This window comes from Electrona antarctica, assembly GCF_951216825.1.
Source record: "Electrona antarctica genome assembly, chromosome: 6".
Classification (NCBI taxonomy): domain Eukaryota; kingdom Metazoa; phylum Chordata; class Actinopteri; order Myctophiformes; family Myctophidae; genus Electrona; species Electrona antarctica.
The window spans coordinates 44100189-44123924 of NC_136811.1; the positions used below are offsets into that span (position 1 = coordinate 44100189).

A 23736-nucleotide genomic window follows, 5' to 3' on the forward strand; every position below is an offset into this window, starting at 1 on the left:
CTCCCATTACCCTAGGTGGGATCGTGAGGCCAGTGCCAGTGAAATGCACAAAAAAAACAAAGACGAAGAGTCCCCTGGTCAACCAGGAAGTGTAGCCCTCCACAGCTGTAGGGTAGCCTCTCTCTAGTCTGGGCTGTGGATCGCCAAGGGGATTGTTTTGATCGGCACGAGCTTGGATTAATGTTTTATAAGATCCCAAACATCGTACTTTGTCCCATTTTGAGCAGAAAAACGACTAATAACCGCACACGCGGCTGCGTGCACGTCGGATTCGGATGTAGGCTGTTTCTACCATGTGAGTAAAAATATATATATATTAAAAAATATATTATTTTTAAAGCTGGATTAATGCTCTTTAATTAAATCTCATAATCTCATGTTGGCACAGGAGGATAAACAATAAACCAAAATCAATGACAACATTGAAAGAATATAGGCTAGAACATTTTGGTAAGCTGCAATATCAAAGAATATTGAGGACTGAAAGGGTCTTTGATTAGATGATTGTTTCCATTTTCATATCTTCCAATCGCAGCTACTGAAGGTGATCCAACAGGGGGCGGCGGAAATAGGAGGGGGGTAGGGGGAGTAACGTCACAGCACCCCACTGAAAGGACAAGGAAAACATTTCCTCTGGCCTGGTTGGGCCGGTCTCATGGTCAGATTTGATCAGAACCGCCAGACGGCAGCATGACACAATCATCTGCAATTTACTTCTAAGTTCTGTGTAGACGCAAAGCTGATGTTCCTCAATTCATTCATGCAGTCACAAAGACATGCCTTTACGGTCAGTGCCTGGTGTAAAGTTTACAACACATTTACATTTTGATGTAAAATTTAAACCAATTGTTTTTTATTTTCTTCCCTTCTGCATTTCGTATTGTTATTCTCTAAACTCTTTAAAGGGGTAATGACATTCAAAAAAGGGGGTAATCCATCTGATTAGCTAATATTTGGATTATGTCACGACGTACGTACGTACGTTTTTGAGTGGCGCTAGCCCCTCCTATACACAGGTTTAATGTTTGTCTTTAGTTCAAAGTTTGTTTAGTAAACACAATGACAATAAAGGGAAAATGTATGTCATGTGTCGTTTACGTCATATTGTCTCTTTATTGTTAATGGCATTTAATGTTTGTGTTGGCACCGTTTGTTTTACATTACATTACATCACCTAATCAACATGAGTTAGACTTTAATATATTAGCGCCCCTCACTTCACACGGGTGTGATTTTATATTATACTTATAACTTATAATGTAATCACTTGTCCCTTGACTTGTCCCTATGTAATCACTTGTCCCTTGACTTGTCCCTATGTAATCACTTGTCCCTTGACTTGTCCCTATGTAATGGCTTCTACGGTCTCCCCTCGGCCCGCCTCATTTTGCACATTGGGTCTCCCAGGCTGTCACCATGAACTTTCAGACGGGGTTTAGAGCATCTCAGTGAAGACACAGGGGGCTTGTGACCCGGGGAGAACGTGGGACTGCCACAACGTAACAGTTGCCCTTAAAAAAAAGAAACATGTTTATTCAATTTTATTGTAACTTCAGATTCAGATTGTTATGTCCAGCTTTGAGGGTTTGTGTAAGCACAAACGTTGTCCTAACAAACATTGAATGCCATTGACAATGAATGGCCAGCGTTGGGTCTTTGTGTGATTGGCTGGAATGAGATAAGAGAGCCCCTCACTTCACACAGGTGAGATTTTTGAGGGGCGCTAGCCCCTCCTACAGTATATATACAGCTTTTGTCCCCACACGTCCCCATATTTGCCATCGACAATGAAAGGAGAAATTGGGTCAAATGTCTGCCAAATATGACGTAGATCTTGTCCCCACACGTCTCAATATTTGCCATTGACAATAAAAGGAGAAATTAGGATAAATGTCTGCCAAATATGACGTAAATTTGTACGATGACAAGAGCGCCCCTCACTTCACACATGTGTGATTTTTTTGTTTTTACACTAGATGGCGCTCTTAGCTAACCTATGATCCACCATTCGAGACTCAGTGAAGCCACGAACCAGGAAACCACGTGGTTGCAAAAACTGCACAGGGATGAAATCAGCCCTCAGCGGCTTCTGACGTACATAGTAGGGGTTGGCCCATGCATCCAGCAGCCCAACCCAGTAGTCACTTTGAGCGACCAGACAAAGCCACGGGTGAACATATGTACTTTATGTCGGACGAGCGATGCTACGAGCTGGCTGCCAGAAGCCGTTGAGGGCTGATTTCACCCTTCTGTGCAAAAACCACTCACATGTTAGAGAATTTCTCTTGCTGTATCGGTCCTAACTTTAGCGCCGACCGCCATTGTATTTTCAATGGGCTCTATAACCGATGCACGATTATGGGTTGTCCACACTATGTCTTTTTTTTCGTCAGTCATGGCTGCCAGTTCCCACCTGATGTCGTGTGGGAGTTCAGACTGGTCCTGACCGTACTGACCGTACCTGATGTCGTGTGGGAGTTCAGACTGGTCCTGACCGTACTGACCGTACCTGATGTCGTGTGGGAGTTCAGACTGGTCCTGACCGTACTGTGGGAGTTCAGACTGGTCCTGACCGTACTGTGGGAGTTCAGACTGGTCCTGTTCCCACCTGATGTCGTGTGGGAGTTCAGACTGGTCCTGACCGTACTGTGGGAGTTCAGACTGGTCCTGACCGTACTGTGGGAGTTCAGACTGGTCCTGACCGTACTGTGGGAGTTCAGACTGGTCCTGACCGTACTGTGGGAGTTCAGACTGGTCCTGACCGTACTGTGGGAGTTCAGACGGTTCCTGACCGTACTGTGGGAGTTCAGACGGTTTAAATCCTCCAAAAATGATGACACGATCTCCCACCATGCAACAGCATCCGCCACTCATAAAAAATGGGTCATTCACCTTGGGCTTAACCGTCCTCCAAGAAAAGGTCTCTGGATTGAATTTCCACGTATCATTTAAGTTCCAAGTGTAAACACACTGGTGCCATTGGTCACCACCAAATATGTACAGCTCTCCATTGTAGGCAAAGGCTGAATGACCGTAGCGTTCTACTGGACGAAGCTGTACAGAAGGAGTGCTGAGCCAGCAGTTGGTCTCTGTGTCAAACACTCTGATGTCGTTGTAGGAGACATACGGCCCCATCAAATCCCCTTCTCCCCCAAATAGATACATCTTTGTCCCGATGATGGTGGCAGTATGACTTTTTGAAGCAGGAGGCAGGATGCCCCCGGTGTTAATTAAAGTCCAGACCATTGCGGTGGTGTCCAGCTTGAAGAGGTCATTAGTGCTTTCATTCAGCTGGTTCACTCCTCCATAGACATACATGTCCTTCCCCAAGACACAGGCTGAGTGGTAATACCTCCCCTCTGGAATGGTCCCAGAAACCTCAGTATTGAGCCATCTGTGGGTGTCGATATCAAATGCATAAAGCATGTTGTTGCAAGGCTCATAATATAAACTTTGACCACCCCAGATGTAGACAATATCTCCAATGAGCACAGCTGTGTGGTCTTCGCGAATACAGGGTACCTCAGGGGGGAGCTCTCCTCTTGTAGTTGTCACTGGGGGCAAAGTTGTCCATCTCAGTGATACTGTATTGAAGACGTTCACATCGATCTGATCTTCTGGAAGTTTCCCATCTTTCTCAACTATACTTCCAAAGGAGTAAATTCTGTGTCCCACTGCTACAGCAGCACTGTCACCATATGGGGCTACTCGGAGCTTCACTGTACAGCTCAACATTTGACCATATTGTTCCATCCTTGTGACTTTCATTTGAAATGTACCCATTCTACATATACTTTGAAATAAAAAATGCAAGCAATTAATCCTCAATGAGCCCTGTTCTTTAGAAGAAAGGGCCCACCTTTCGCTTCGCAAGGCTAGGTGTAAAGAAATTTGTGAGGACAATTTATATAGCCAGTGGCTTTGACATCACAGGGACACAATCGATTCCGATTGGTCAACGAACCGAGGCTGAGTGACGTTGCACGTCAACAAGACGGCCCGCAGAGTGTTGACATTGGCATGGTTACGCTGTGCCTATGCTACCTATAGCCTATAGCTTGCAGTCAGATCTTGTTTTTGGATTCACTGAATATATGAATGATGTATTGAATCTGGGCTTTTGAATTTATACTAGACTAAATAGTTAATAAATGCAATGTTTTTTATGTTTAGGCCCTATTGATTTTACATGAGATCCATGTTCAATGATATTTTATGTTTTGATTTGTATATTAATGTTGTACAATACGGATTGTTAAATAATAATTATTATTGAATGAATGGCTGAATGCATGAATGAATGTCTTTATTGCAGACAAAAGGTCCATAGAAAAACAATTACAGCTACATACAGTTAAAATAAATCACACCCGTCTGAAGTGAGGGGCGCTCTCATCATCATACATCATCTCATTCAGGCCAATCACAATTTGCGTCCTCACCTTCGTCATCAATGTTTGTGTTGTGAGCTATAATTTTTCATGAAATTCGGCAATATGGTAGACTACGACGACAAGAGCGCCCCTCACTTCACACAGGTGTGATTTTTTTCAATTATTTGCTCAATCCATATTTCATACATCATCCACGGAATGTGATGATGTATGATAAGAGCGCCCCTCACTTCACACAAGAGTGATTTTTGAGGGACGCTATCCCCTCCTATGTCCAGCATTGAGGGTTTGTGTAAACACAAACATTGTTATGCTACAGAGGGTTTGTGCAACACAAAATTGTGTAAACAATAAACACACATTGATGACAAAAGTGAGGACGCAAATTGTGATTGGCCAGAATGAGATGATGTATGATAAGAGCACCTCACTTCACACGGGTGTGTTTTTTTTTAATGCCATATTTAGCCAGTACAACCACAAATGTCCCATATAAACTGCTAGCCTAACCTGCTAGCCTACTAAGCCTAGTAGCGAATGCTCAGTGAGACCACGTGGGGTCCGCGGACCCCTAGGGGTACGCAACGCATAGCCAGGGGGTACCCGAAATAAAAATAAAAAAACTTTTTTTAACATTAAAATTATGTTTATCTACGTGGTCCTTTATGCCAAGTTGCGCAATAAACGTATTTTTTGTGTTGTTCATTGTGTTTCTCCCATGTTTGCTTTGGGCCAATAGCTGACATGATTACTAAAACTACAACATCAGTCAACCTGTCGTGACCCCAAACAGTAACAGCAGGACGCATGCTGCAGAAACAACAAAAAGACTCAGGACACTTGAAAGGTTTCTGCGGCCGCTTCAGATGAGGGGGTACCTGGAAAAATGTCTACCCCAAAAGGGGTACCTGGTCCAAACATTTTTGGGAACCCCTGTCCTAGACACTAAAGATTTAAACAAGTTATGCTATCAAGAGCCCCTCTCCGCTACCATGGCTGTGGTTTTGAAAACAACGAAACTTTTGAACGAGTTTACGGTTTGTACTGTCAAGATGGCAACAGCGTGGAAGGCGAACAATCTCAGTAATGATTGGTAGGGTCAGGTTTGTTTTATTAGCAAGGTTCAATGCATCGTTTATGACAGGGAGCAACCACTGCTTTCTCCCCTGCAGCAGGTGGACAGAGCCAGCAAAAAACTGAGCCAGCAAGCAAAGTAGAGAAAAGAAACTTAGCCACTGCTGCAGTGTGGGGAGATAGCAACACCCAAGTAGGGGTCTGAAATAGACATGAACTGCGTTCAAACGAAGGTGATGTGGGTGTTTCAGATGTTTTGTACACACCCATTTAGTGGACCCATTCTCTATCCTCTATTGAGAAAACCCATTTAGTGGACAAAAGCCACTGCTGAGGTGAATTGAGAATTATAGAGTAAATCTTGAAAAAACAAGAGGGTGACCGGCCGCACACGCCAATAGCCAGAGTGCCAATATTTTATTAGGACAGCAGGTATTAAGACAAAAATGAATCCAACATTTCGGCAGTTAAGCCTTCATCAGGGAATACAGAGCACATAATGGTTCACACTTAAGTATGGTGCCAGAGAGTCATGCAACCAATCAGAAGGGGTTAGGGGAGTCATGCAACCAATCAGAAGGGGTTAGGGTTCCCCTAACCCCTTCTGATTGGTTGCATGACTGTCTGGCACCATACTTAAGTGTGAACCATTATGTGCTCTGTATTCCCTGATGAAGGCTTAACCGCCGAAACGTTGGATTCATTTTCGTCTTAATACCTGCTGTCCTAATAAAATATTGGCACTCTGGCTATTGGCGTGTGCGGCCGGTCACCCTCTTGTTTTTTCAAGATTTACTCTACAGTTTTCTCCCGTGTGCCGGCACCGCCACAAGGACTTTGGTGTGCGTTAGCTTCTTTGTACACAGTGAATTGAGAATTAGCCCGTTATGAAGCAGCAGTATCAGTGCAATAAAAATCACAATCGTAAGGGGTCCCTTTGGGGGCATGCACAAAGTCCATAGACTTGGCTGCCACATGTCACGGGGGAAAGCAAGACGTTGGAGGACCCTCAGTAATGAAGTGAGCGGTGCCTTTGATGCAGGGGTTAATATAGACAAGGAGATGAGGTAATATGACACAGTAACAGTTACATAGTCAAGTGTTGGAGAGGCTACCACCAATTAAAATGAGAGATTAGAAAATATGGTCTGATTAGCCACTTGAAAATATCCGGTTTACAACCACGCAACCAGTGTTGCATTGGTCATTGCATGCGGTACCATGGTGTTACCCCGAAGTTTTTTAGGGAGCACGTGCACGGATCGTTTAAAAACAACCCTTAATTTCACACCTCAACAAAGTTTACAAAGGCTGCCGACTGCCGAGTGTCACACCAGGGTGCATTAACATTGGAATGAGCCTAGACACATATCAATAGTCCATGTGTGACCTGCCTGTACTACGAGTCTGATCAGCCCAGCTTATTCTTGATGCCCAGCTTTGTTTGTTTGTGTGGATTTTAGCAATGATTTGATTGGCTGATCACTGCATACTAGCGATGATTTGATCGGCTGAGCATATTATATTTTGATTAGGTGCACGTTTGAAGCACGGGTAGAAAGCTATTTCAACCAATCAGATTTCTTTGTCGGAACTACCTGTTGCATAATGTACGTAACTTCTGTCAGCTTGACAACAGTCAGTGGAACTGATTTAGATTGAACCGGACTGGTTCTTCCTCGGACAAAACACAGCCATGACTAAATCAGGGCCCTTTACACCGGCCGCAGACATAACATATCTCTTTGGTTTGTCTGTCTGTCAGTCTGTTAGCATATCAATGTCACTGGCCATTGTCAAGCTATGCACATAAGCTAACAACTCATCCCTGTGTACGACCAACCATCCAATAATGCTTTTCTAAAAACATTTATTCTGAGAATGGAAAATGGAATGCGTTCCAGGAGCCACAAGATACCTGTCTAGGATCCTGCCAGAATCCTTTCGGCCTGCAGGCCACGTCGGGTCCCTGCTCCCGCAGGCTGACAGTTGAACATCGCTGTAATAAAGCATTCTTACGACACCTTCATGACCTCAAACATTTCCTTTTAGATGGGCCAGTCTATGTCATCATGGTATGACTTCAAACTTGGGCGATATCAGTCCATTTATGACATATCTATGATGAAATTACTCTTTTGGTGCAAAAGCTTGATTCACCGTCAAAATTAACACTGTTGCCAACAGGGAGACAGACAGAGACTGACGAGAGACAGAGACAGGTGGAGACAGAGATACAGCGCTCTATTATATAATGATTTCATTCCGGCATCAGCAGGTGGTGCTGCCGCTCAGCCAGCTCTCTAATGCCTTCCATTCCTTGAAATCTGCTGCCAGACATACTGCCCTGCCGAAATACTGCCCTGCCCAACACAAGACCTCGCGCCAAACAGCCAGTGTGAGCCCAAGGGAGCTGGGAAGAACTCCGCTTGAGAAGCTGGGATTGTCAGAACTGAGAAGCGCTCAGCTTGTGCAGCTGGTCAGCAGGTTGATGCCGACAATGAGCGCAAAGGAACCCTGTCGCATCCCAGCAGCGTGGCGGTCCACCCATGTCTCAGCAGACACCTTCTTCCAGAACAAACATGGCTTTTCACTCGGATCATTGGGTTTATTTGGCTCGCCGACATTCTACAGACAATACCACAGTCCACTGAGTGCTGTCTGCTCAGAGCTACAGAGCTCTCCTGTATGGATCCAGCATTGTGGGTTCAAGACGCTGTTGTCATCCAGGATCAGACAATTGGGCTCTAGTTGTGATGGCCCAGTAGGTATTCACACTCGAACCAGCAAGCTACCAGAGAACGGGTCACTGGACCAAGTGATGAAACACAAGAGCCGAATCATTGTGGCATTGATATCCATCTTGCTTGTGGGTATCATCCACAGTTTGTGGAAGGACGGTACTTTGGCTGAATACTTTAACGACTATGAGGTAGACACCAACCAGATACCAAATGTGTCATTTGATCATGTGAAAGGAGTGGATGAAGCAAGGAAAGAACTTCAACATGTCGTGGAGTGTCTCAGGAATCCCCAAAAAATCAGTGTAGTAGGTGGAAAACTTCCTAAAGGGATCCTCCTGGTCGGCCCCCCAGGTACAGGGAAGACTCTCCTGGCTCAAGCCGTGGCGGGGGAGGCCGGCGTGCCTTTCCACTACGCCTCTGGATCAGAGTTTGATGATATAAACATCAAGAAACTCTTCCAAAAGGCAAAAGCTAAAGTTCCCTGTATAATTTTCATTGACGATTTGGACAGCGTCGGGGGCAATAGGACAGATTCACAGACCGGACACTCCAGACAAACCATCAACCAGCTGCTGGCACAGATGGATGGGTTCATACCAAATGAAGGTGTCATTGTTATCGGTGCTACAAACATGGCAGAAAAAGCTCTGGTAAGGCCTGGGAGATTTGATGTACAGGTGACAGTCCCCATGCCCGACGTGAAAGGCCGCACTGACATTCTCAACTGGTACCTATCCAAGGTCAAAGCAGACCCTGCGGTGGACGCACAGATCATCGCCCGGGGCACCGAGGGCTTCTCTGGCGCCTCTCTTGAGAACTTGGTCAACCAGGCTGCCCTGAAGGCAGCCGCAGACAATGAGCTGGCGGTTACGATGAAGGATCTGGAGTTCGCCAAGGACAAGATCCTCATGGATTTTGAGACCAACCAGATCCAACATGTGACCATCCAGATCCCAGATGTGAAATTTGAACATGTCAAAGGAGTGGATGAAGCAAAGAATGAACTTCAAGTTGTCGTGGAGTATCTCAGGAATCCCCAAAAATTCAGTTGTCTAGGTGGAAAACTCCCTAAAGGGATCCTCCTGTATGGCCCCCCAGGTACGGGGAAGACTCTCTTGGCTCGAGCTGTGGCGGGGGAGGCCGGCGTGCCTTTCTACTATGCCTCTGGATCAGCGTTTGATGAGGTATATGAGGGTGTTGGCGCTAGCCGCGTCAGGGAACTCTTCAATAGGACAAAAAATCAATCTCCTTGTGTAATTTTCATTGACGAGTTGGACAGTATCGGGGGCAATAGGACAGATTCACAGAACGGACACAGACAAACCATAAACCAGCTGCTGGCAGAGATGGATGGGTTCATACCAAATGAAGGTGTCATTGTTATCGGTGCTACAAACATGGCATGGCTTTTAGATAAAGCTCTGGTAAGGCCTGGGAGATTTGATGTGCAGGTGATGGTCCCCATGCCCGACGTGAAAGGCCGCACTGACATTCTCAACTGGTACCTGTCCAAGGTCAAAGCAGACCCTGCGGTGGACGCACATATCATCGCTCGGGGCACCGTGGGCTTCTCTGGTGCCTCTCTGGCGAACCTGGTCAACCAGGCTGCCCTGAAGGCAGCCGCAGACAATAAGCTGGCGGTTACGATGGAGTATCTGGAGTTCGCCAAGGACAAGATTCTCATGGGTCCTGAGAGGAAGAGTGCACAGATTGACAAGAAAAACAAGACCATCACAGCCTACCATGAGTCTGGCCACGCCATCGTCGCCCTCTACAACAAGGATGCAACGCCCATCCATAAAGCCACCATTATGCCTCGAGGCCAGTCTCTCGGTCACGTGTCTCTGCTCCCAGAGGACGACCGCTGGCACCGGACACGAGCCCAGCTGTTGGCTGACATGGACGTCTTCATGGGAGGTCGCGTGGCTGAAGAGCTTACTTTTGGATACGACAACGTCTCCACAGGGGCGTGGAGTGACCTTGACAAAGCGACACAAATCGCAGAGATGATGGTGACCAGAGTCGGAATGAGTGACAAGCTTGGCGTCATGACTTATCCCAACCTGAGCAGGCAGAGCCCCGGGAGGCGAGCCGCCATCGATCAGGAAGTCAGTAAAATGCTGCAGGACTCGTACGAGCGAGCTAAATGCATCTTGCAGACATACAGTAAGGAGCACAAGATGCTAGCTGAAGCCCTGCTAACTTACGAAACTCTAGACGCCAAACAGATCCAGTTGGTGCTGGACGGAAATTTGCCGAGCTCCCCCTAGACTCGGCAGCCGACGACGTCCTTTTTGAGGGCTTGTTCATTCATTAATTTCCACAGACTGAAAGATGAAGATCACGATACTGACCTCATCTAACCCTGGATAACCATACATGGAGAAGACTGGATCATCACCTAGATCTGCATATATGGAGCCGGCCAGCAACTCTACATCTGACCTCAAACCCTTAGATCTCCATATATGGAGCTGACCTGTTCTGAAATTTTGTCTAGCCCGGGGGCCCTTGAGAGGATTAATCCGGCCCTGGCTATTGGTAAAGGTAAGACACCAACCAGATACCAGCCCCACTAGCGACCCATATAGGCATATCAGTACTCAGAGTGGCGTCAGGACTTACGCCAACCATATGATCAGAGTTCTCCACCTACCAATTGTCTGGCTGGTTCTAAGTGCAAGGTAGTTCTTAGTAGGGCCGACCATCGATCTTTTCTTTTGAAGTCGAAGCTTTTAGCCCTAAAAACAAGCCAAATTCGAAGCTTCGGCGACGGCACGGGGGGATTAAGTAATGAGTCCATCATTCATGAATCATGGAGCTCAAGCACATGGCTTTGAAGGGTAGCAGATCTACAAGCTCTCAACACGTTATGCTGCAACACGTTGTGGGCTTGTAGATCAGCTATTTTGATTAAAAACGGATTCATGTTTGAATTTCGTGCCATCTAAAGAACCTACGAATATTCTTTTTAGAATGGCGGCGAGAACACGCGCTAACAAATGCTCATGCTGTATGTCTGTATGTATGTCCACGCATGGAAAGCTGCACCACCTAAAGTGGCCAGTAGAGTACAGCACAGAGTAAAGTGGCAGTACAGTAGACAGTGCACTGCAATACAGTATACAGACCACAGTACAGTACAGTACAGTACAGTACAGTACAGTACAGTACAGTACAGTAACTATAACTATAAATGTATAGTTGCACCGCTCACTTCACATAGGTGTAATTTGTACCCTTCAGGAGGGGAACCCCATTTGGCGTTCTTGTTGCTATGTATGTATCTAGGTCTATTCAACTGGCGGTCCGTGGCCCCTGGAAGAATTTAAAAATACAAAAAAGAAAACGTTTTTTACATTTTTTTTTGTATGTGTGCGATATGAAGTGTGAGATGACCATAAAGACAGTAATCCTTAATCATATATTCCATCATATTCAAGGGCTTTTGGAGAGAAATGAGACAAAGTCCAGTCACTTTAGACTAGAGCACTGCAAAGGGCAGGTGTGTGTGTGTGTGTTCAGCTGGTGCTTGTTGACGCTTGTTAATGCCAAGGCAATTATGTTTATGCACTGTCAAATAGGTCTACATCTATTCTAAGGTAGCGGCCCCCCACACACAATCATTCTACAGTTGTGGCACCCGGCCTAATCTAGTTGAATACCCCTGGTCTAAGTTGACATTGTCAACCTAAATTCGGACCAGCAGTGGTATTCTTTTGTTGTGTTCTGAGAAAGCGGCGAGGTTCAATGCATTGTCCACCGCTATATCCACTGTGGCAAGGAGGTAGAGCCAGCAAAAAGTTGGAAAAGTGTGAGAAATGTTCAACCTTTGCTGTGTGGCGAGAAACAGCAGCAGCCAGCCAGAAGCACGCTGTACTCTGAAGTAAGTGTGGACTAGGCGTACATACTTTATTGGTAAAGTGTGTAACTAGCAGTTGAAGATGAGAAATGAGTGAAAACTACTGGACAACTGCATGACCCATTTCTTATCTGAAATGTATAGGTCGTTTACAAGCAAACTGAGTCTGTTCTCCTCCCTGCCTGTGAGCTCTCCTGCTAGACACAGGTGTCCAATGCTCACCACTCTAGAACATTGGAGCTCTCAATTTTGGATCACAGCTCGCTTATGTATACTGTACATACCTTGGACATGCCCATTTTATTGCATTTTGGGATAAAACGGAATAATAGAACCGCTGCAGGTGTAAATTCAGTGCGATCACTGTAACTGTTGGCAATTAACATGAAAAAGAAAAAATCAATTGTAATCATTATTGGTAGCAGAATTATTTTCTTTATGCATTCACCAAAAGGCTATTTCTATTAGATTATGAGATCTTATGGGCAAGTTGAAACATTGACCTAGAGGAAAGGTCATGGGATCACAAATCATTTTCACTGCCAAAGATGACATTGAACGATTCTTTTTTCCAAAACCCAAGATGACTTGAGAATTTGTGTTTTTAGTTTTTGAGGGGCGCCAGCCCCTCCTATACACAGGTTTAATGTGTGTCTTTAGTTCAATGTTTGTTTTGTAAACGCCATTGACAATGAAGGGAAAATGTACGTCATAATGTGCCTCATTACGTCATATTGTCTCTTTATTGTTAGCCCATTTAGACCGTAGGACATGTGGAAACGTCATAGCTAATCCAACCGGGAGGCATACTATGGTCCGACGGAGCATTGGTTCGACATGCGTCCACACCTTGGACTAGCGCCTGCTCCCGTGCTTGCGGTTATGGTTAGGTTAGGGTTTGAGGTGGGTTGTCGGACCTGTTTGTGTTTCGGACCAATGACTAGTCAGACCAAACACATGCACCCAATCCAACCGATGGATTGCGAGGACATGTACACACGTCCTAGCACATTTTCATTCTTTTTTTGGGGGGTTGGCCTCTCCTTCTGCACCATACTCCTTGCTGTTCGAGCATGCGCGTTGCCGTTCACTTCCCTGTTTACGGCTCAGAAAGAATGTATATTCTAATCTAGGGAGCTCTCCGTGGTTTTGACCAGATGGATATACTAAGCTCTTAATTTCTGACTTCAACATGCCTCTCGTTCAAAATATGAACACGAGGGATTATTCAGCGACTTTATCGTAATCATAGCGAGGAAAGCAAGCAATATTATTCCTCCCGGTTTTTGTACGGAACGGAAGGGGGGGCTTTCAGAGTAAAAGCTGCCATATCTGCGCGGCACCCCGAGCTGCTATTTTGAAAGAAATCCCGGCACTGATTGTGTTAATGGTGTTTAATGTTTGTGTTGGCACCGTTTGTTTTACATCACCATTACATCACCTAATCAACATGAGTTGATTTAATATATTAGCGCCCCTCACTTCACACGCGTGTGATTTTTACCCTAGAATGCGCTCTTCGCTAACCTATGAGTCACCGTTTGAGTCTCATTTTAGCCAGGAACCAGGAAATCATGTTATTGCAAAAAAAACTGCTGCCTAGATACAGCACTTTTAAAAACGCCTGTATCCCGCTTCTGTGTCGCCCCTCTTCCGCGTCTACCATGATGGTATTTTCAATGGGCCTTAACTAGGGAACGGATCGTCACTTTAACAAAACAAACATTACGGCCGGGGGATCATTCATAGTAGATAAATATCCTGCGACTAATTAAAAGATAAGTAAAAACAAAAAAAAGGCATATGGAACCTATCCCTTTGAGGGTTTTTTGGGCTTTTCCCCTCACTCTCTAAATCAGAGAACGATGTTTTGGGTACAGGCTTTAGTTTAGACATACTATTGGTCCGAGTGTCATTAGACCGACAACCTACCTCAAACCCTAACCTAATCCTAACCGCAAACACGGAGCAGCGCATGTTCGACCTCATCTCCGACCTCATGTCCGACCGTTGTTTCCGCATGTCGGTCCGTTGGTGTGTCTAATCTGTGTGTGCATCCCGGATGTTTTGGCTTTTGTCACTCTATTGGCTAGGAAACTAATCTTGACTAATTGGAAATCACCCACTTCCAACTCTCACTGGATAAGGGACATCTTGTACTGTCTGAAATTGGAAAAGATTAGATTCTCATTAAATGGTTCTTTATATCTCTTCTGATAGATTTGCGAGGATATGGGCTCCATTCTGTCAATTCGTCCAGAAATTGAATCCTTCTCTGCTTGAGGATGTGTGAAGTCTGCTGGAGTGTTGATTTGAATTGGTCTTCTGTGGTTAGGGTGCTGCGCTGTTTATTATTATGGATGTGACATGGACTGTTTTACGGATGTTTTGTCTCTGTATTTGCATGCTTTTTGTATTCTTATTGTATTCTTATTGTATTGTATTGTATTGTATTGTATTGTATTGTATTGTATTGTATTGTATTGTATTGTATTGTATTGTATTGTATTGTATTGTATTGTATTGTATACAATGTATTCCTTGTATACAATTTACAATTACAATTTAGGCATTTAGCAGACGCTCTTAATCCAGAGCGATTTACATTAGGCAAGAACAAAAATCATGGCAATACATCACATACATAAAAAGTTTGTTTTTGTTTCTTTGTTGTGTGTTAAAATTCTGTCCATCTAAAAATGTACTTGTGTGTTTATTAGATGAAGCTGTCAATGTTGCCATTTTTATTATTATTACAATAAACAAAGTAATTAAAAAAGCTGGCAGTGGGTGGATTATGTATTTATACTTTGGCAGTGAATGGATTTTTGAAAATATATTTTGGGGTCTTTTCTACCTTTATTCAGATTCAGTAGAGTGTGACAGGAAACAGGGAGAGGGACATGCAAGGAGTGGCATGCAACAAAGGCCGTCTGGCTCAAGAATCAAACCCGCAATTTAACCGCCTGTCCATCAAGCATGAATGCGCTCAGTTTCAAGACAACTGTCCATCACATTTTAAACATATCTCGTGTGCAAGTGGAAATGTTAGCCTAAGGGTAGCACTAGAGGAAAGGCCATGATCACTAAATTCAGATGGGGTTCATCCTCATCAGCGAATTCCATAGCAATCCAGTCGAAACATTAGTTTTCAACATACCCTATGCTGTTGGTTGTGGACAGAAGGACAGACCTACGTCGCAAATATGATCACGCCTGAAGAGCCCTGCCACTAGCAGGGTTAAAAGGTAGTTCACTGCTCGAATCATGATGAGTATCAAGTTATGTCATTACAAGTGTATGCATTATGCTCAGTATTCTTTGTGTGGGAGGATTGTTCTAGCCGAGCCAGAAACTCTAGACAATGCCACCTACAGTGTGTCCTTAGCTGGGCATCACAGAGTAAGTTACACCTCTTCAGGGAACAGAGTGTAGAACATCTCACACTGCCACTTAGCTAAACCGTGGTCTGACGTCAAACATTCTCAAATTGCCAGAAGTTGTGTGACTTTACCGTCACTCATGAACCTCAAGGGCCATCCACACCAAGCACTATAAAGATATATACTGTATATTAAACGATATACTATAAAGATATTATTTAAAAAATCATTGGAACTAAAGTGAATCGCACAGTCCACACCACAACTATATAGTTTTAGTTATAGTGCTCGGTGTGGACAGTTGGTAAGTGCCCGATGCACTGTGTGGACAAAGATGGCAACACTCATGCTGACAGGTGCAATTGAGGCCCACTTCTGTGAATTTGTTGGGTCTTCTGGTCTTCTCTGGGCTATTTCAGAAGGTCCAAAAATAGCCTATGTTATCAAAACACAATGTCCACATCACTGTGGATTTCAGCACTGTTGTATAGCGAACATACAGAGGGATTTTCACAGTGTGCTACTCATATTCCATTCTTAGCTCAAGCACTACACTTGGAATTGTTATGGTATAATCCATTGAGCCATTACAAACCAAAATGGAAATAAATGCTTTAAATGGATTCTCTGTGACAGACCTCCCTCTTAAAATGAGTGTCTGCACGCCTCTGCATAGACCTTTGCTTATAAAGCTTTTACTGTTAACTACTAGCCTGATGGACAATTACAGGCCATAGTAAAAATCTGACCGAAAATGTGAGTCATAGGGTTTCCAAGAGAACCTCTGTATCACCCCGGTATGATATAAGTCTGCCCTGGATCCTCTGTATCACCCCGGTATGATATAAGTCTGCCCTGGATCCACACAGATCCTCTGTATCACCCCGGTATGATATAAGTCTGCCCTGGATCCACACAGATCCTCTGTATCACCCCGGTATGATATAAGTCTGCCCTGGATCCACACAGAACCTCTGTATCACCCCGGTATGATATAAGTCTGCCCTGGATCCTCTGTATCACCCCGGTATGATATAAGTCTGCCCTGGATCCTCTGTATCACCCCGGTATGATATAAGTCTGCCCTGGATCCTCTGTATCACCCCGGTATGATATAAGTCTGCCCTGGATCCACACAGATCCTCTGTATCACCCCGGTATGATATAAGTCTGCCCTGGATCCTCTGTATCACCCCGGTATGATATAAGTCTGCCCTGGATCCACACAGATCCTCTGTATCACCCCGGTATGATATAAGTCTGCCCTGGATCCACACAGATCCTCTGTATCACCCCGGTATGATATAAGTCTGCCCTGGATCCTCTGTATCACCCCGGTATGATATAAGTCTGCCCTGGATCCACACAGATCCTCTGTATCACCCCGGTATGATATAAGTCTTCCCTGGATCCACACAGATCCTCTGTATCACCCCCGGTATGATATAAGTCTGCCCTGGATCCACACAGAACCTCTGTATCACCCTGGTATGATATAAGTCTGCCCTGGATCCACACAGAACCTCTGTATCACCCCGGTATGATATAAGTCTGCCCTGGATCCACACAGAACCTCTGTATCACCCCGGTATGATATAAGTCTGCCCTGGATCCTCTGTATCACCCCGGTATGATATAAGTCTGCCCTGGATCCTCTGTATCACCCCGGTATGATATAAGTCTGCCCTGGATCCTCTGTATCACCCCGGTATGATATAAGTCTGCCCTGGATCCTCTGTATCACCCCGGTATGATATAAGTCTGCCCTGGATCCACACAGATCCTCTGTATCACCCCGGTATGATATAAGTCTGCCCTGGATCCACACAGAACATCTGTATCACCCCGGTATGATATAAGTCTGCCCTGGATCCTCTGTATCACCCCGGTATGATATAAGTCTGCTCTGGATCCACACAGATCTCCATCAAATACAAAAGGTGTTTGGAAAGACAGGTAGTCAGAGAGCAGTCACATGGTTGCTAATGGTGTTTACTACACAGCTACTGTGTCTGAAAGATCAGCGGGCTGACCTGCAACATGAGGATTGATCACCTCAATAAAAAAATAATAATAATAAAACTTGATTTTTATAGCACCTTTCATGACATGAAAAAGCGTTTTTGCATCGTCCAATGACCGATAGGCTCCGATACGTGGAGAGGCCCAATAAACCAGGATTGGGTGTGAAATCCTTTCTCCTACCCCCTACAATACGACAAAAGTGATGATAGCCAGCAGATGAGACGAGTTAATGACTGGTGGTGGTGAAAGTGCTTACTTACCGACTCACACTCCCTTAGCTTCTTCTGAGCACTGTCAAAGTCAAAGTTCACGTACAGGCACTCCACAAATTCTGTAATTGGGTCTTTGTAGGTGTAAGACTCCTGCAAACAAAACAATATGAGAAATGTATTAGGTATGCATGTGTGGTTTTTTTTGAGTGGTGTTGGGTACCAAAATTCAGTTCCAAGTTAGAAAAGATAATCATTTTACGGTTCTGCTTATAGGTGCTAATATTAACCTTCCATTATTGCAAACAAATGTTAACATAGTTGCAAGGACATGCATAGCTTAGTATGCCTCCATCTCTGGTACTACTAATATAAGCAGCAGTTTTGGATTATTAATAGTAACACTGTTTATTTCAGATTCAGATGATTTTCCATATCTAATATTTTCAACATTTTAGAACCTAAACGAGCAAAACTCTTGCACACCTACTTGACAGGTGTGTCAGAGAAGACCAAGGGTCGACCAGTGTAGAAGCAATACTCCTGCACATGATATAAAATATAAAATGATAAATACAATTATCATTTTAAAATACTTTTAATTGGAATAAAAACGTTTCAGTCGGTAGTTCATTCATGGCGGTAGTTGTCATTGACTGCCATTGACGGATGTCAAATTGTCAATCCAGCGCAGACCGCCCTTGACATATATTGGTGTCTTCAGTGTTTACGATAGAGGGCGCTCTTACGCAACATGTCAACCCAGAACCTCCAAAGAAGATTACACCTGGAAATAACGTGACATACCAAAGCCTAAACCGTTTGTGCTTATAACCATGCCGCGCTTCTGTGGCCAACGCGGAAGTGCCACCTAAAGTATAGGTTTTGACCACGACCATGGCGCACCATCTCAAGCGAACTTGAGCCACGAGAGGCACCGCCAAGCGAGCTAAAGCGAGGGAGTCGCTGTGCCGAACGTTGCAAAGTTCGCCTGAGCCGACTCTGCTCCATTCGAGTTACGTCCCGATAGGCACAGAATCGTAAATCATGTTTTGGGGTGAGTGTTTGCCCAAACTGCCACTCAAAGTGGCTACTGGCCAATCACAGTGTGTCCTTGCACAAGCGGTATGGGCTTTGGGATTTTGCTAAATGAACACCACACGTTACAAGAACTTGAGTAAAAACACACACTAAAACTCTCATAAGCAGTTCCAAGCCTTGCTTGAGGATGAGTCCCAAAAGGACTTAGGGCCTTAACACGGAGCACCAAGCACATGTTTTAGTGATTACCCAGAACCCACCGAGACGGCGCTTATTTGGATTTCAGATCCATTGATGTCTGAAGAAGCTACTGTCATTGGTGGGGAAAGCATCGGATACACTACAATCAGACTGCACTGCCATTCATCAAACCTAATGGGTTCAAGACCTCTCCAGCTGGGGCTTAAACTCATTCTACTCTTAAAAAGGAAGTACCACAAAGGCTATTGACCATATTCACACGGTGGCCATTTTGCTCTTCATACTCATAAGCATGCACGCAGACTTACTTAATTGTTCAGCATGCATGCAGAGTATGATGTAAAAGCAAAATGGCCACTGTGTCAATGTGGTATACAGTACATGGTCAGTTACACACTCATTGATGCCTGCCTGAACGGATTCCCAGACCAGTAAGTAATGAACCCTTAACACAATCAGTGCCGGAAGTCCTTCAAAATAGGAGCTCTGGGGTGCCGGAACAACATGGCCGCTTTTACTCGGAAACCCATGACCCGGAAACAATCCACTAAAAAAAAAGTTTACTTTACATAGCTAGCTTACATTGCGATCGTTTTAGTTTATACGATATATGATCCAAAAAGCATTCATATTTTGCGGGAGACGGATGAGGATTAGGAGAGACGAGTCATTATTTCCGCCGCGCTAACGGCTAAGTCAATGATAAGCTAACAATTGCCTAGAGCGTAGCATACGGTAGCCGAAAGGCGAACTGACAAATTAAAAAAAGGAAAAAATTCAGAATATTCTTATCTCGCCCCGTATCATTGAGGATGCGCTAGGACGTCCTCAGACGTCCTATGTACGCATCGATTGGGACCCCTAGGACGCGTGGCGACATCCTATGTACGGAAACGGTTAACGATCTGTACTCTTAATATAACATAAGGGTGTAAGGGGAGAGTTTTACCTGCTGTATGACCTTGACCAGATCTTTCAGAACCTGTCGCCGCTTGCGGACATCCTTGTTTGTGATGACTGCTGTGGTGAGGTAACGCAAGATGTGGGGGCACATGGTCTGGATGGCGTTGAGGTATCTGGAGCAAGAAAATTAAAGGTCAACATCACTCACCAAACCAGAGTTAAGGAGGAATGTGATCTTTAGAGGGACACACAATGGGACATTTTGGCCGCTTGCGAGGCTCGTGGCATTTAGGATGGAGAAGTAGCCTTTTCTAGCTAAACAGATAAGAGTCCTACCGGGACAGTCTGTGTGGGGATGCGGGTCCCGGCTTTAAGCCTTCTCTTTCATTAGTGTCCTGTGCGGGGGAGGGAGGGAGAACTCACCCTGGGTAGTAGATACAGATCACTGAGCAGCAGAGACCTGCCCAGTAGCTGAAACCCTATCCATCAAGGCCTTGTGTTTCAACCACAGGTCAACTGGCTGAGGGCTGAGCACGAGAGAGTAGGCCTTGTTAAGAGGCTGATTCTAACCCCAGACAACATTTGGACTCTTGAGACAGCGTTTCTGTAAAAAACAAAACATGTAGGGCCTACGCATGCACAACGCCTGCCATGTCAAGATGCACGAGCAATCGGCATTCATTATATCGGGACCACTCCTTATCCTTATCCATGCATCTATATTTGAACTTCGCCCTCCACTCAACCCCTTCTGGCCAAATTAAATGTGAACAGAGGAAGTGGAGTTTTCCCCCTACCACAGAGAGTGGGCCCCGTTCAGCTCTCCAATAGATTTGGCCAGAGGAACAGAGGGGGAGAAGGAGACAGAAAGAGAGGGAGAGCATCGAGCTACGGTTTAATTAGCTGAAACAATTAAAGGGACAAGTGGCCTGTGGCAGTTATGATGTTGCGTCTAAAAACAGCAGCGGGCTGTGTCAGGCCAGGCTTAGAGAAGCCCTCTCCTCTCCCTTTGTAGTTGCTTGACTCCGTGGCCGACCGCAACACACTGTGTTCCTGATTAGCTTACACCTACTCTCTCTCCAGGGGGGCTCCAATAGCGAGCAATCCTGCATGAGTCACTGTGCCATATCTGGGATTTGTAAGGGGATTGGGGAAAGAAAAGAGCGGTAACATTCACCCGACCCCACTTATGGGATTTAATCATTTTGGAGTTTGGGGCAACGACACTGCTGTACCAGCGACTGAAGATGCTTCTGCGGCATGCAGCCAAGGAATCAAGGAGAGTTCAAATTTCCCCTGTTCAAAACATTTTCAACACAACGAGGGACAGGGCTATATCAGTGGCGGGCAGGATGGGTGGTGGGATGGATGAGGAGAGAGTCATGGTGGTGCTGATGGGGGAGGGCTATGAGAAAGCAGGCGAGAGACAGGGAAACAAGTTCCAATTTCATGGCCCATCTGGAGAAGATAATGATGTAGAACGAGTGATACAGACAATCAAGTGAGTGCTTGGATTGCATTACCACAGTATTATTTGTCCAGTTTGCACCTGCATCACAGTTGTTGTTGGGCATCGTTCCCTTCTTACACAAATGCCCTTGAACTCGGTGTGGGCTGCCATTAGTACACAAACAACACTTTGGCCAACATCTGCTGACTCCAGAGGTAAGGGAGGTCAAATGTGGAACTGAAGGCCAGCCACTGGTCACCGACTTCAGCCAAAGGAAGTAATGGTCAAGCGATGGGGGACAAATGCCAAGCCTCACTGGGGAAACATGAGGTTTCTCGACTGTGAGACTGCAAAGCATACAAAACTGCCTCAGTTTGTGCACACAGATGGCTGCTGGAGGAGAGCCTTTTCATGACTAATTATTGGGCAGCCATCCTTAATCATCCACAATAAAATTAAAAACCGAGCAAAATTCAAAAAACCAGGCAGGCCAATGTGCTGTGTTGTGGTAGCCTGTCATTCTGTCTGTGGAGCGCAATCATCTGTTCAATTACAGAAACCTACAATCAGAGCAGGGGGAGGAGGGGAGAAAAACATCAAAATAGGTGGTGTGTAAATTTTAACACACTGTATCAAGTTTCCGCTCTGCTGTACACATGGCATTCTTCTCAACTTGGAGAGTAAACAGACCACACAAAAACACACTGACTGTAACCACTTTAAAAATACCAGCAGGGTTCATGAAGAAGCCCCCTCCCCCAAACAACGTTATAATAGCAAATGGTTTTCTCGAAATTGAGTTACTCTAATAAAATATGTCCAACTTTTCCCTCCAGATCTCACAGAATGGAGGGGAAAGTCTGCCAGCAGAGCTGCTCTATGCCCATTTGGGTCCACCTTACTGGGCCAAAACCCCCCAGGAGCCAAGGTTCAGCTAAGGTGCAGCTCTTTGTTTTCCATTTCTCTTGTGGGTATTTGTCCTTTGCTGGTGCTGGGAGAGTCCAATGGGCCTGCCGATGTTCAGGAGTACTCTTGGATGATCCAAGTATACACAGTAAGAGTAGGGATGCTTTTCACCTTTGAACGGATACGGTATGCCATACGTGGGAATCGGTACGGTACCTCTTTCGGTATCGTTTTCGGTACTTTTTATTTTATTTCATCATTATTATTGACCTTGTTCCGTATTTTAAAATATGGCTGTGCGCATGCAGCGCAAAACATGTCCAGGAGCGCTGCACAAGGTGTTGCCTAGCAATGGGAGTTGTCAAAACGCTGACTGGCTAACTAAAACATGCTTAAAAAGTTTGTTTCAACCGATCAATTACGCTTTCCAGGTGGTCGGAACTACAGACACATGTAGGGACTACCTTTCCCTTGTTTGATTCATACAGAAAAGGGATTTTTCAGCGCTTTCACATTCAACACGGAGTGAGACTGCTGCTCTGCACAGCAAGTGGAGGGGGGGGGGGGGGGGATCAGTGACCACACAGGCTAGTGTGAGAGTAGATCGGATCATAATAAACATTTAATCCTCCGAAGTTGTCGGCTATTTTTACATAACGTAACAAGTATACTAACGCGGTCATTAAAATGTCAGGAGCCAAACTGTAACGGATGCAACCGACCAAGGATGTGGTCACCGACGTGATTGGGTCGGTACCCAATCACGTATCGAATTCGGTACTCAACCCTAAGTAAGAGTGTACAAATGAAACCGTAAGGGTCCATTTGGTTCCATTTGTACATATATAAGCAGCTTGAATTTCTGGGCAAATGGAGAAAATGTAATTTGGTCAGGTCTTGGAAATAGTGCTTTATGAAATATGTGTGTAGACTTATGCTTACTGAGGCTGATACAGGAAGAGTTCGACAATATTGTCTCTGCCTTTGGGATGGTTGAAGAAGACAAACAGTGACCAATGAATGAGCCATGTCCTCTGCTGGAGACACTGAAGAGGGGAGCTTACAGACTGAAATGGAGAAAAGCAGAAGGAAAGGAAGGAGACAGCCAGAAAGAGTTAATACAACATTAAGGGTCTAAGTATAATACACTTAGTATAATTAGCACAAGCACACACTGTTTACCTCTTGCCAGAAGCATTTACATGTCGGGAGCGACGCAGTACATAAGTCACAAATTACAATCGAAATTTGGATGGCTGAAGATCCACCATGGACAGCTCTGCTGGATTCCGATTTATGGAGGTTTGAAAATCCTGCTCGTAACCGAGGAAAACTGAGATCAGATTTAACGTCCCATAGCTGGTGAAAGAGGCGTTGCCATAGCAACTGGATCAATGTTAAATGCTGCCGTGGGGCTCAACCATTATATACACGAGTATACGTTGGGGTCTGTATATATACGGACCTAGCAAATAACGTCCCCTAGCGGCGGGGTACGTATATATACAGTACAGACCTGGGAGAAAAATAATTAAGGTGGGGAT

General features: G+C 45.0%; 2 protein-coding genes across 2 annotated transcripts in view; one reads left to right on the forward strand and one right to left on the reverse strand.

The window, feature by feature from the left end:
* eif3ea (eukaryotic translation initiation factor 3, subunit E, a) overlaps nt 1-23736 on the reverse strand; it is a 53493-nt gene that overhangs the window by 12602 nt on the left and 17155 nt on the right. Inside the window, exons 7-9 of the mRNA XM_079503363.1 lie at nt 23135-23259; nt 19883-20009; nt 17743-17844 (exon numbers count right to left, since the gene is read on the reverse strand). Coding sequence (XP_079359489.1) covers nt 17743-17844; nt 19883-20009; nt 23135-23259 — 354 coding nt within the window. The remainder of the gene's footprint in view (nt 1-17742; nt 17845-19882; nt 20010-23134; nt 23260-23736) is intronic.
* Nucleotides 7723-10482, forward strand: LOC306924374 (ATP-dependent zinc metalloprotease YME1L1-like; the record flags this gene model as incomplete). Its single annotated transcript, XM_079502869.1, has 1 exon — nt 7723-10482. One exon carries the CDS (start codon nt 7723-7725, stop codon nt 10480-10482), a length of 2760 nt encoding a protein of 919 aa, XP_079358995.1.